Source organism: Cucurbita maxima, unplaced genomic scaffold (genome assembly GCF_002738345.1).
Source record: "Cucurbita maxima cultivar Rimu unplaced genomic scaffold, Cmax_1.0 Cma_Scf00011, whole genome shotgun sequence".
Taxonomy (NCBI): Eukaryota; Viridiplantae; Streptophyta; class Magnoliopsida; order Cucurbitales; family Cucurbitaceae; genus Cucurbita; species Cucurbita maxima.
In genome coordinates, this window is record NW_019272027.1 from 2,082,945 (window position 1) to 2,097,401 (window position 14,457).

At 34.4% G+C, this 14,457-nt stretch overlaps 2 protein-coding genes across 3 annotated transcripts; one reads left to right on the plus strand and one right to left on the minus strand.

The window, feature by feature from the left end:
* Nucleotides 1-368: 368 nt before the first annotated feature.
* LOC111486063 (metacaspase-1-like) lies at nucleotides 369-3,887 on the plus strand. The gene is made up of 5 exons (XM_023133065.1): nucleotides 369-755; nucleotides 1,604-1,934; nucleotides 2,018-2,129; nucleotides 3,064-3,249; nucleotides 3,771-3,887. The coding sequence occupies exons 1-5, from the start codon at nucleotides 386-388 to the stop codon at nucleotides 3,828-3,830; spliced, it is 1,059 nt and encodes a 352-aa protein (XP_022988833.1). The 5' UTR covers nucleotides 369-385; the 3' UTR covers nucleotides 3,831-3,887.
* A 2,263-nt stretch (nucleotides 3,888-6,150) lies between these two features.
* Nucleotides 6,151-12,468, minus strand: LOC111486099 (tobamovirus multiplication protein 1-like). Of its 2 annotated transcripts, XM_023133111.1 has the most exons (12): nucleotides 12,203-12,468; nucleotides 11,092-11,182; nucleotides 10,949-11,001; nucleotides 10,060-10,152; nucleotides 9,883-9,954; nucleotides 9,691-9,763; nucleotides 9,459-9,504; nucleotides 9,324-9,387; nucleotides 8,624-8,677; nucleotides 8,464-8,541; nucleotides 6,716-6,836; nucleotides 6,151-6,585 (listed from the first exon to the last, which is right to left on the minus strand). In XM_023133111.1, exons 1-11 carry the CDS (start codon nucleotides 12,338-12,340, stop codon nucleotides 6,744-6,746), a joined length of 855 nt encoding a protein of 284 aa, XP_022988879.1. In that variant the 5' UTR covers nucleotides 12,341-12,468; the 3' UTR covers nucleotides 6,151-6,585; nucleotides 6,716-6,743. The 2 variants fall into 2 exon arrangements, with proteins under 2 accessions (XP_022988879.1, XP_022988878.1); XM_023133110.1 differs by having other exon boundaries at nucleotides 6,151-6,836.
* Nucleotides 12,469-14,457: the final 1,989 nt, after the last annotated feature.

Sequence of the window (14,457 nt, forward strand, 5' to 3'; positions counted from 1 at the left end):
TTTGTTTTTTTTTTTTTTTTTTTTTTTCCCTCTCTCCCTATCATTACTTCTTAAAAAACAACATATGGACTGTTTTCCATAAGATGGATGGTGGGAAAATGTCGACAAACAATGATGAAGACGACGCTTACAATAGTACTAAATTGCACGAGCTCAGAGCCGAGAAGATGAAGGGATCGACCCGATTGACCCTTTTCTACCTAGACACGGAACTGAGATTGAGTAACTAAAGGAAAAATTGAGTGATAAGAGAATCAAAACGAAATAAGCAAAAAGTTTAAGCACTAAAACGAAAGAATAATAACAGATTCTTTCATCTAAAGTTGCAGCTGGGGACTTTTATATATTCTCCCATTCACTTCTTTGGGGTAAGGAGGCCATAAAAATGGATACCAAAAGTGAATGTTGCTGTTGCAAGATCAAGAACAACCACACAAAACTCACTCCCTTCAAATGCAAATGTATCAAGTTCAAACCTTCTTCTTCTTCCTCCTCCTCCGATGCCGGGGCACTGCACACGAGTCGGGATGATGAATCGGGGACAGAAATGGGTCTCCGGCCACCACCTTCCCCGATGAAAAGCCTCTCCTCCTCTGCGTCGGACGCGGGGCTGAGGAAGCGAGCTCTCCTATGTGGGGTGAGTTACAAGAATTGGAAGCATAGGCTACATGGGACAGTGAATGATGTGTTGAATATGCAAGATTTGTTGATCAACCATTTCTCATATCTCAAACAAAACATTCGTATTCTTACAGGTTTTACATCATCCACCCTTCTTATAAACATATGTCTTCTTGTTTTCTGGGTTTTTAAGAAACATTTATTTATTCCTTAAATAAAATTTTCAAAATTATTATATAATTTTAAGCGTGTTCTATAATTACCCAAAAAGTTATTGAATCGAACCAACTCGAATTTATTGTTAATTTTAAAAATTATATTTTTGTTTCGATACAATTATATTTACATATATTTATTTTATTTTTACTTAACTCCATAATTATTTTGATTATTTATTCTCAACTAATATATATCGAGTTGTAAATAAATAGATATATATTTTATGATGTAACCTTGATTTTTATTAAATACCAAACCTAAAACAACCCAATTTAAAAATAAATTATGGTTGAATTTATTATTTAATAAAAAAAATTCAGTATTAAAAGAATTTTAAAAAAAATTGACCCATTTCTCTAAATTTCATATTCTTAAATTTTGAATTTTGAAATTTTCATTAATATTTTTAATTTTTAAAAATAAAAAACTTTAAAAATATTCGTACTAAAAATATTTTTATTAATAATATAAGTTTCAAAAATACTCTGAAACTTTTTCGATTCATATTAAAAAAATAATAATAAAATTTTTATATTATTAAGAGTGGGTGAAATTTTTATTTTGAAAATTTAAAAGTTAAGGAATATTTTTTAAATAAATGGTATTCTTAAAAATAATAATGATGATATTATTTAAATTTATGATTTTTTTTTTATTTTTTAAAGGAAAGGACAAAATATTTAGGTATTTTTTATTAATTTTACTTTTAATGAAGATCATTAAGAACCCTAACATTTTGGAACCGCGGCAACAAACAATGTAGAAAACGAAGCAAATCCAGAGCGAATTCCAACGAAGAAGAACATTCAGAGCAGTCTAAAATGGCTAGTGGAGGATTGCTACGGAGGCGAAAGCCTGGTGTTCTATTTCTCCGGCCACGGATTGCGGCAGCCGGATTTCGCAATGGACGAACTCGACGGCTACGACGAGACCATATGCCCTGTCGATTTCTTGGAGGAAGGAATGATTAGCGACAACGAAATCAACGCCACCATTGTTTCGCCTCTCAGAAGTGGCGTCAATCTCCACGCCATTGTAGACGCTTGCCACAGCGGAACCATTCTGGATCTCGCCTATGTTTACGATCGCACCAGGTTTGAATCGATTCCTCTGTTTCTTTTTTTGTGTTTGGATCTGGATTTGAATTTTGGAGTGTGAGGTTTTTGGATGGTGGAAGGGATGAGTGGATCGATAATCGGCCGCCGTCGGGGGCGAGTAAGGCGACTAGCGGCGGATTGGCGATTTCTTTGAGTGCCTGTGGAGATGATCAGTTCGCTGCTGATACTTCTGTAAGACATCATCTCCCACATTTATTAAATATAAATTTTATATTTTATAATTTAATAAATTTCACCTTAGTTTTTATAAAACGTGATTGAATTGAAGAATTGTTTGATAAAAAAATATATATATTCTTAAAATTTAAGGATTTATTATCACAAAATTGGAAATTAAAAAACTAACTAACAATTTTATTTTATTTTTAATGTTTAAGAATGGACTAAATTTATAAATTATTTTTTTAATAAAATTATTTGCACACATGTAAGTTTTTCTAAAAATGAGAATTGAAAATAATGGTAATTTTAAAAAGCTTCGTCGATAATTTTTAGTATTTTTTTAATTTAGTCGTTAAAATGTTTACTAGAAGAGGATACAAATTTTTTTACTTCAATAATGTGAGAATTATATAAATAGAGATATCCATCTTAGAGACGTGCCCTGTATAGGGAGTGGAGGAAGGAGTGGAGAAAAAAAAAATTCTTCGTAAGATAAATGAAAAAATCATCCAGCGGAAACTCAATCCCCATATTCTCTGTCAAGAACCCCGATCCTTGCAAAAAAAAAAGAAAAAAGAATGGAGCATTTCGTGAGAATGGGCACGGAGAAGGCTTCTGTCTCTGCCCTTCCTCGTGGACATCTCTAAATATAGGTTCAATCCCCATAAATTCTCAGTCAAGAATCCATGCTCCCATCCTTGCAAAAAAAAAAAAAAAAAAAATGGAGAATTTCGTTGAGGATGGGCACGTAGAAAGCTTCTGTCTCTACCCTTCCTCATGGACATCTCTAAATATAGGTGGTAGCGAAAGATACTGTGACATTTTGGTCGTTTCCCAAAATAGATATAGTTATAGTTTTTAATTTATTCTTGAAAAAAACTAACGAGCTCGAGGGAGCTTAGGGATTATAATGTTGAGTAGTTGATGATGGGAATGGGTGCAGATATTGACAGGAAAGTCAATGAATGGAGCAATGACGTTCATTTTGATCAACATGATAAAGAGTTTTGGGAACGTTACATACGGACATCTCTTGGATTGCATGCAAGATGCTGTTGAGAAGGCTAACAGACGAGGCTGTGTTGCCTTCACCTTCTTCCGAAGATTGTTTAGATATAAGCAAATTCAGGTCACATTATCACTCTCTACTCTTCCCTCTATTTATTTTCGAAGTAACTCGATTTTAACCTCCAACTTCGAACACATTAATAAAATTAACTCACCAACAAAACAAAGCTCTACTAAGTTCTTGAGGGAGGGAAAAATACAACCATCTAAGAAAAGAAAGAAACGTAATATTATATCACCAAAACTGTAGTTTACGTACAAAATCAAGTGAATCACCAAAACCGTGGTTTACGTACAAAATCGAGTGAAGTCAGTTGATAAAGAGTTTACTCAAAATAATAATAATAATCATAATAATAATAAAGATTTTCTTAAAAAAAAAAAAAAAACCATTTAACTGTTTAAATATTTGCCGTTACAACATAAATTTTTAACGAACGATAGACTAAAATTTGAATAAAACTCAAAGCATCGAAGTAAAATTTAACCACGGAAACATAATGTTTAACTCAAAAGAGTAACATATAAATAAGTTACAAAAGTACTCTAACATTTATTTCATTTTTGTTTGATACAATGCAGGAACCTCTACTCTCGTCGTCAGAGATGTTTGATGTGCACAAGAAAATATTTACATTGTAATTATATTTTACAAACGATACATTTTAAAGCAATAACTCCGAATTGTTTAGAGAAAAATGCCATCTCTCTTAAATATCAGAAGATATAGCATATCCTTCTAAAAGACTTGAAAAGTTTAAAAACGCACCAAATTTATTACTTTACTTACCCTAAAAACAATGTCTACAAGTCGTGTTTCCGAGCCAACTGCAACCGAACGAGTTTGATTAGGAGTAAAAGGCCCTACAAAAGCTTAGAGATAGCTAGTTCTTCCCCCAAATGTAAAGTAAAATTTGGGTGGACATTTAGATTGTTTTGGTACGAGCCGTGCATCTCTCGTTTTTTATCAAAATACGACCAAACAAAAAGAAGGCAAAAAACGACACGTTCGATGTTCTCTTTCAGTTGTTTTGGCACTTGTATGTTCAAGTGTTTTCACCTTTCTTACCAAGAACCTGAGGACAAGTAACTGTTCAAAACTCTTTCATAGGGACTCCATTTTTCCACTATATGACCTCGAATACATTGATGATGGAGAAGTTCCACAATTCAGCTTCCAACTCGAACAAATCGACAAATTCTCTAAACTTTAAACCTGTTCCACAAGCTATTTATATTCTGTTCACAAAATAGAAGAATATCATCAAGCAACAAAATGTGAGAAACTTGTACCTGCTTTCGGACCCGCTCTAAAATCCTCCGACCACATACCTTTTCCACGCCAAGCTCTAATGATCAACTCGAAACATCTCACAGTAGCAAAAAGAAAACAAAAGGAAATATAGGATCTCCATGGAAAACTTTCAAGGTTTTGTGACTAGTCTATGGGAAGAGTTACATTAAAGAGAGAACAAGAACACTAAAGATAGATCAACCCCTTGCTCATTAACTTCTTTGTAGATAGATCTTTTAGATCTACAAATAAATGTATCTTTGAACCTGGAAGAGTAACAACTCGTAATTGGCTAAAAGCTTCAGTAGAATATAAATGAGTTGAAAGCAGAACACAGGATTCCTCTAAAGCATAAGATTTTGACAATGAAACAACTTCATCAATCTTAATATAAAAGAAATAGGCTTTGAAGCATCTCCCTAAAAACAGTCCATCCTTTCTTATCTAAAGCAGTAGGAACATGAACATTATTTCTTCCACCAGAGGAAGGCTAAGTGGCACGTTCAAAGTGCCAACCAGGGGATGATCAAAACTTAAACAAATGAACATTCAAATTATGAGAAACTGCAATAGTTCAACCTATGAATATTCGAAGCAACGTAAGAGAAAGAAAGAGGAATCTTTTGTTTGTTGTACATACTTGATGTGTGATCGACCCGCTCACATTTCAAGAACTCGACCAACAAATCTAGCCCAAACTTTCCTCTTAACGCCAAACTTTTCACCAATCTCTTTCATAGTCACACACACTACCAAAGGTTGTGTCAATGATTTGATCATCAACATCACCCGTGTTTCATCTATCATCCTCCTCCTAACCTTGAGGTTAACAACTATGAGGAACTATAAAGTAGAAAATATAAGAGTTCCACCACCTTATTATCCAATTTTTTCCCTTCTCTGAGAGCTTAACAGTTCATCGTCACTCATAGTCACCTTCACGCCCGCCCCCTCGTATCTCAATTCCTTCTTACAACCTCCCCCCATACTAACCTCTATTGGTGACTCTTTACCCCTTCTCAATAAAGTCTACTCACCTTCTTGCTCCAAGTTTTTTGGGATGTGAACCCCAGCATCTTCTCCTCTTCCCCTTCTAACTTTTTTCGGATAACCAAGATTGGGTTTTGGGGTATTGTCTACAACCTCCTTGGAGAACAAATTGTGTATGGCCAACACTCTCCCAACCAGCAGCCTACGAAAAATGGAGCCATTACCTACACCACCACACTATTATTGGTCACCAAATCTTGATCTCCATCGGAGCGAAGCCACGATAATTTTTCTTTATTTCAATACTAGATTTAAGTTTAGGAGGGTGTCCAATGAAGCTGACCCAAACACTCATGGATAGCAAAAAAACCCTCCAGATTAACCACCTATACTTCTGAAGATATTCTCCCCTAGCATGTGAAGTGGTGACACCCTAAGACCTTACCTACAATAATTCCAATGTATTCAATGTTCAAACAGATGAATTGATGAAGAAGCCACGCTATACCAATTTCCTAAATCCTATTCCTTACTTCACCCCATACCTTGCCTCAAAATAAATTCCGATCATTTCTCTCCAATGTATAAATTCACGTGTTGATTAAGTAGTTTCCTCTCCAATGTATTATAATCAGACTGCTCCCACATGGATAACATTAAAGAATTTATTCCAGTTACTTCAACAAAAGCAATCATAAAGCTTCTTCAAAATAATGGGATGTTCTGTATATGACAAAGATGCATAATTTTGGGCATATATACTAGTATATTGTAAATCCATCCTGACAGAGAAAAACAGAAATTTGCAATGAAGAACAAACATCTACAAAAATGAAATACAGATTTAAAATGGAAAGCTTTCCTGACCAGAAATTGTAGAGAACTTCATTCAGTAGGATGTATCTGTAACTACACAGTTAGAATGGTAAGTTCTGCTGAACTGAAATTGTTGAGAGCTTCATAAGATGGACTAATACTGATCAGATACACGCCTTGGAGGAAGTTTTATCAGTATAAGGAACCAATGCCGATGGAACAAACTCTACCAACTGCAGCAGCATGCACGTTGACATATGTAATCTTCTGGGCATGTTTTGTTTTTGGCTGAAAGAACTACTTTTGGATGAAATTAGAAGGGATACTAGTATATCTAGCCAAACAGACGATAACAGAAATCTGTAATCGAAATCCTATACAACAAACGTCATCTACACATAGTAAAATACACAATTAGAGTGGAAACCTCTGCTGACATAAAACTGTTTAGAGCTTCATTCAATGGGGTGATACCGATCAGATATACGCCTCGGAGGAAGTTTCCTCAGTATAAACAGAACTAATGCTGAAGGAACAACCTCTACCAACTGCAGTAGCAAGCACATCAAATTTATCAGAGAGAAGAAAAACTATAAATAAATTAAAAGATGAAAATGGAAAGTTTGCTCCAGTGGTAAGCTAACAAGATCATAGAAACAAATAAGAACTTTCATGATTAGAAAGTTTGGTGCGAGCTCGATGCCTAGGCATTCAATGACTGTTTTGAAGCCCAAATTGAAGCACGAGAGGAGAGGAAAGAAGAGAGTTTAGTGTGTGGCTGTAGCACAACAGCAGGTGGCTTGGGAGCTCAATGCCTAGGCGCCACCCTAGCACTGAAGCACCTACTTTAAGGCACAATTTTATTTCAAGGTGCCTTGGAGCTGACAATACTTTCTTTGTAAACACTAACCATAAAATGGCTTTTTTTGTGGTAGCCAATATATATGCATCAGCAGCCACGTAGACACCTATGAGAACTCTTCACATGGTCAGTGTTAAGAGTGAAGGTAAAGCTTTTTGTGAGCATAGGAACAAGCATGTCTCTCTTATTCTGTTCAAGGTGAACCAGTACAACGTTGGCATTGTGTCTTTTTCTTTATTTTTATTTTTATTGTCTATATATCATTGTTTTCGTACCATCCTGCGATGCACCTTGGAAGGGGAACTTTGATGGTTAGGAGCACCCAAAAAACATTATCAATTGAAAAAAATGGTAACAAAAGAACTATGAAGGTCAAGCTTCCATTAAGACATCCGCTTCTTCCCTTGAGATCAAAGGTTCAAATCCGCTCTTTGTTGTACTAAAAACAAGAACTATGAAGGACGGAAAGGAATTCTCATGCAATACTTTCCAAAGGGAAAAGGACAATCTAATAAGCACAAACACTTTCATTTTTGGTCCAGTGTCCATGTCAAACATGTGTCGGTCTGGATACTTCTGGACACGTACGATATGCTGTTTATGTACCTTTTTCATTCTAATGTCCTAAAGGTGTTGGCATCCTGCCATGTCCGTGTCCCATGCCCATATCTGTGCTTCTTAGAGAACAATCCATGAAAAAAATATTGAAGACAGAAAAAAATTCAAGACTGGTTGTGAAGGCTCCAAGATAAATAAAATATCCTTTGGATAACCTCTCACCTAAGTGAAGATCAATTTATTTGAGCTATGTTTGATCTGAAAATTATTTTAATTTGGAAGTCGAGCAACATCATGGAGTGACAAAAAGGGAAGAGACTTCAATGGAGCAACTCTATGAATTCCATGCCTGGGGGAAGAAAATTAAAAACTAGGGTTGAAAATTGATTACAAGACCATCATCCACAGAATGTGCAGGATCCATGATGTGGATGTATGAAAACTCCAAATGACTGCAGTGTGCACTTATAATAAATTGATACCCTGCTAAAGAAAGTTTTTGACAGATTCTGGATTAAACAGAAAGTTGGAGCGCCCATTACTTTTTTGAGTTTAAGCTACTTCATAATTATATTTGGAAATTTTTCTCGTGGATTTTTTCTCCCTGTAAAAGGATAAGTTAGATTTAATGTTTCATTAAGTGGAGAAAAAAAATTTAGCCAACGGCCCTACCAATCCCAGCAAATAGAATCATTTAACAAAAAAAGAATAATCTATTCATCTTAGAAAAGATATTAGGGGATTTTAAAACTTGCCATGTAGTATATCAGGTTGAGAATGGGATGATCTAGGACGTCAAGATCTGAATCCTTGTCAAATGCAGAGAAGGCAAGCTACAAGATGAACAAATATACATGTGTATTAATTGCTTAAATAATGTCGGATCAAGATTGCCTTTACCAAAAGGAAACTCACCACAAAACACCGTATAAAGAAACAGGTAAAACAAATTGTTGTCACACAACCAACCTGCACAGACAGAGAAAGAAAGAAATTAACAAGAGCGTCAGAAAATCTTGATCTTTCAAAAGGCTAAATTCATGATTGATCCCTGAAATATACACTCTTCCTTAATTATGGCCTTGATGCTTTAAAAGTTCTATCTCATTCCAATTTTTCAAACAAATCCTTGTTGACATTGAATAGTGGAACAGTGGCATAGCATTTAAAATATCTTATGGTCTTTCCTTACTGGGGTAGACTTCTCTAATTGAATACTAAATGAGTTATGAAATATCTTATGATCATTCTTTACTGGGATAAACTTTTCTAATTCAGTACCAAATGAGCTATGAAATAACCTTGTATCAACACATGCAGGGCACTGTTTTCAAAAAAAATATGTAGGGCACATTGGTTTTTTTAAAAAAAATGTCAAGAAACTCCCTTCTAATATTTAATTTCAACACCATCATTGAGCAGGGTAAACTTGTAAAATACACGGGAATAAATCAGTACTTTCAGGACATTAGAGACAACATTGAAAAATTATGTATACTTAAAAGATGAAATGATATACGTGCCTTTCTTAAACTCTGTTGCTTCGGTTATTTCCAATCCTATGGAAACTACAGTCAACAAAAAGAATTTTAAAAAATCACAGTAAAAAACCAACCTCATACAACTTTTTTTGGCGTCCTCTAGATTCAATTGGGAATTGTCTCAGCATGACAAATAACCTGTTAAGATAGTGGTTGTTTAGAGTGGAACATAATTAACCGCAGCTCCTCAATTCATAAACATATATTACCTCCCACCATATATCAGGAAACCCAGTGCAGCAGACAATGAAACCACTAGAAATAACGAAGGAAAAAAATTACAATTTACATATGCCTCCATAAACTAGGATGTGGAAGCCAAAAGATTCCAGTTAAAAATGGACATAAATTAAATATTGCATTTCTAAAGCAAATAATTTTTTTAAAAAAAAGCATTTGCTTTTGATATAAGAGAGAAGAATACGGGTTTCAAGCTGAAACCTGAAAAGAAAAGCTTAGCACCAATAACTGCACCAGGAGATTTGTTTAACATCACAAATATCCAAATGCAGATCTGAAACATGATGACAAATAATTTAAATAAAGCTGAATGTAAACAATTCAACCAAATTCAGTTCAATATGTTTTTCACATAGTACTGCCGACTTCTGGTTGCAACATTGTCTATCTTACCTGTATAACATATATAACTCCATTGATGATACAATAAGTAGGTTTAAGTTTATCAATTGGAAGACTTCGCGCCTGAAAGAAAAATAATCACCTATACGGATTACCAATGATGAATCTTGCACAGAAATGATATAATAAGTGATATAACTTCGAACTATAATCATAATAACAAATTACCTGATAGTAGATCTCTGCCCAAAATAGAACAAGTAGTGTGTACGTTGAAAAAAATAGAAGTCCAGGAACCTCCATAACCACCATTTCAAGAGCCTTTACCAGCAAGAAAGTTTCAAGCCATATAGATCAGTGAATATAATCACAGTTGCATAAGGGAAAAGAAACGTGGGTCTCACTGAATATCTTGATTATCAATTTTAAATTTATATACGGACTAGCCTTTTTTATATGGGAATAGGATCCTCTACTGTCTGTGGATAGTGATGGGTAACAAAATTACATAATGCAACAAATCATTACCTAAAATTACTATGGTTCCGAGTGTTGGAGGAGGAAGAAATCCCAAGATTTTTATGACCAACGGTCCAACAGGAAGAAGCAGGAAACAAGGCTTTTGTTTGTTTGTGTTCATTTAAAAATTTCAGCTCAGAAAGCCTTCTGGATGTCCGTAGTTTGAAAATAAATAAATCTCAATATGGTATTTCCACAAATACAAATAAAAATCCAAATACAAATACTAATACTAACAATAAATAAATAAATAATCTAGTTGTGCATTGATAACTGCAATTAAATTTTTTATTCTCTTCCTTTACTTTTGTTCATGTAATAATAGTGTGTTGATGAAAGCTTCGCTGAATGAGCAAATTGAATATTCTGGAAATGTTCGGAATTAACATGTAAGCTAATAACAAAGGGAAGGTGCTTAAAATAAGATCAACTAAAATTTTTAGTTTAAATTATCATAAAACTCATAGATAATCCGAAGACAATATCAAAATGAGTTCTAAACTTACTCAATCATCAAGTGATAACCATGGCTTGAATAGGGTATTAAGAGTTTAAGACAATCTAGTTGGCATTGTGACAATTAATATAAGAAACCTACCTTCGGTCTGATGAGGAAAACACTCTTATAAAGCCCAAAGAGAATAGCCCTCACTGTCAAAACGAAAATAAGAATAAGATAGCATTAATTCATCAAGTAGAGTCTTAAAACTAAAATGAAAAATAACAAATATACAATCTTACATCCATTTACAACGAAATTCATCAAATGGAACCCCTTTTGTGTTGTCCACTCGAATTCTGGCACTCGAACTTGAATCCGAATAAGTTGAACCTGGAAACTTGAGCAATTACTTTAGTCGTTAATTATAAAAAAAACATGTGTGTTCTTTTTCCTCGAGACAGCTAAGTGGTTTAATTTTAGTATATCATTTTTTTATTGAGAAATACTTCCATTGAGAAAATGAAAGTACATATTGTAACAAAAGGAGCTATTTAACTTTCTATAAATAAAAAAAAAATAAAAAAAAATAAAAAAAATAAAAAACTCCAATCAAAGAGAACCATGTCTAAATAATCTTACGAAATTCCTCTAATACTGATGCCCGGAGAAGTAAATCTAACACAAAACTAAATATCTTACCGAGACATCTCAACACTATTGAAAATTCTCCTCTCTATCCAATCAACCCAGGTAGCAAGGTGGCAGAAAAAGCAGAGAACCAAAGACTAAAACCCTAGTAACAAAATGGAGGGTGGAAAAGCACCTCCTCCACCCTAGAGCAACAACGTTTGTTCAACGTGTCTGCACCAGCAACAATGAAGCACAACTGCAACATTTGTAAGGTGTCCAAGGGTTGTGCTAGTGACTCGCATTCATCAAATTTATCTATTGTGTTTCCTAACCAACGTGTGATAGCTATACTGAGATTCATAAATGCTCCAAAAACATTCTCCACTACAACACTACGGAATTTCTTTCTTAAGATTTCAAAACAATTTTTTACACTAATTGATGACTCTTAATCAACTTAGGATTAAATCTCAACTTATATGAGTGCGGAATCCAAATAATATGTTAAAATTAAGCTACAAAAATCAGTTCTAACCATGTTTATAAGCACACAGCACATCCACAAGTTTATGTTACTTAAGAACTTCAAAAAAATAAACAAATATGAGATAGATATCTCATTTCTGTTAGTTGATGATACGTGAGATGAAATATGGAGAAGAAGCCACGTTAATTCCAATAAAGATACGAACTCAACCAAAAGAAAACGCTTCAAACAACTCATGAATTTCATAACATACAGAACAAAAGAACAGTAAGGATTGGAGAAAAGTGGAGTACTAAGGCAATGATCGAGATGAGGCCATAAGAAGCAGACAAAGCGTAGTAAATCCCCTTCTGCCAATCCTCCGACTCATCAATTTGATTCCACCATTCGAATCCTCCAACCGCAGAGGTGATCACTAAATCCCTCACCATCAAAGCTTCAAAAATGAAGAAAATCGCAGAAAGAGAAGAAGCGTTCGTTCTTATTCTTCGTTAATGCCAAGCCAGAGAGAGGAACCTTGAAGAAGCTTTCTTCGCCATTAATGCCGCGCGCGGCTGCGAGGGAACGTAATTTGGTGTATGAGAGAGAAATCTCAGACACGTGGACGGTTATTAAATGGACTTGTGGCAAATGCATGACACGTGTGATGATATTACGCGCTTCGTGTAGCGCGTGGGGTGTTTGAATGGAGTCATTTGCACTTTTTAATTGCTAACTGATTAATTATGAATATTAAGAGTTTTTTTTTTTTTTTTTATGATAATATTTTATTTACGTTCCAATTACAATTTAAACTTATATGGATAAGGTTGTGTTAAAATAAATTAAAATTTTATTAAAAATTATATACCGAAAATATATAATTTTTTTATACATACATATATTTGTTTTATCTTTACATTCATAATTTTATTTTATGAAAAATATTTTTAATTTAAAAAAAAACAATTAAAAAGTTTCAGGATATTAATAAAATTCTGTTATAAAAATTAAAAGGAATTTTTGAAATAACTATTTGGTAAGGATTTTATTTTATGAAAGTTTAATTTTATTAATTTATCAAATTAAATATAAAACTTTAATTTTATATTAAAAATAGATGTAATAAAATAATAAATTAATATGATTCTTGTATTAAAATTCCTTATTTTATATATTCAAACCTGTTCATACTTATTTCAAACCCCTTCTGATTCATGTCTTTGGATCGTTATTGGGGTTAGTGTAGCCAAAATCGTGATGCTTGCAGAGACTCAAAGGATCGTTATTGGGGAGTACCATAGTTTGTACCTGGCGGTTCTTCTAGTGAGTCTGTTGTGGCTGTTGCAGGAGAATTTGTTGACTTCGCTCTTGGTTAGTGTAGTTGTCATTTTAGCTCTTTATGTATAATAACTCAAGTCCACCACTAGTAGATATTATCTGTTTTAGTCCGTTATGTATCACTGTCAATCTCAGCTAGAAAAAGATTGATTTCCACATCCTTATAAGGAATGTTTCGATCTCCTCTCCAATCGAGGTAAGATCTCACAATTCATGCCCTTGGGAGCCTAGCATCCTCGCTGGCACACCACTTGGTTCTCCTCTCCAATCGAGGTAAGATCTCACAATTCATCCCCTTGGGAGCCTAGCATCCTCGCTGGCACACCACTTAGTGTCTAGCTCTGATACTATTTGTAACAGCTCAAGTCCACCGCTAGGAGATATTCTCCGCTTTGACCCATTACGTATCGTCGTCTACCTCACAAGTTTAAAACGTGTCCACTAGGGAGAGGAGACCCACACCCTTATAAGGAATGTTTCGTTCTTCTCTCCAACTAATATGGAATCTCTCTGTAAGTATTCAAGTTAGAGATCAACATGAGAATGAGCATTTGAAAGCTTTTGACGACAAATATTCTAGAGTTCAAAGCAAAACATTCTCGAACATTTTAATAACGAGTATGTTTTCAAACCAAGTTTGCCTGGGCATAATCAAGAGCATGAGGTGAAGCACAAAATGAACATCTTCTCATGAAAGATTAAAACTGCTTTACCTGGCATTGATGTCTGAGAATGCTCCAATTTGGAGTTCTTACTGGAAACAATCCCCTGATCTCTGATATCTTCAATCTGCATGAGAAATGTAAAGATTGACAAGATTAGCCTGAACCACATTCAGTTCTTCAACAACCAATTGTTTCCCAGTCATGCCTCATAAACAATCATGAGACTCCAAACATCCTCTAAAAGCTTGGTTGATGATCCCATTATGAATGGTAAAAAGCAAAAGCAATGCATTTAAGACCCACAGAACTTATTCTCTACCAAGAACTAACAGGTGATGAACAACATAAAGTATGTCAGAAACACTTGCACAACCCTGTAACTGTGCCAAAACAAAGAGTGTAGTGAGTCAACTCATCCGTCAAATTGACAATTAACGAACTCAGAGAGTGATAGGTACAAAAGTTCATCAAGAAGTTCACGAAGTTATAAGCCACTACAGAAGCATGAGGCTAAACTTTTAAGCCTTGCTGTTCCCAAAAGAAAAAAGAAAGGAAGAAGTGAG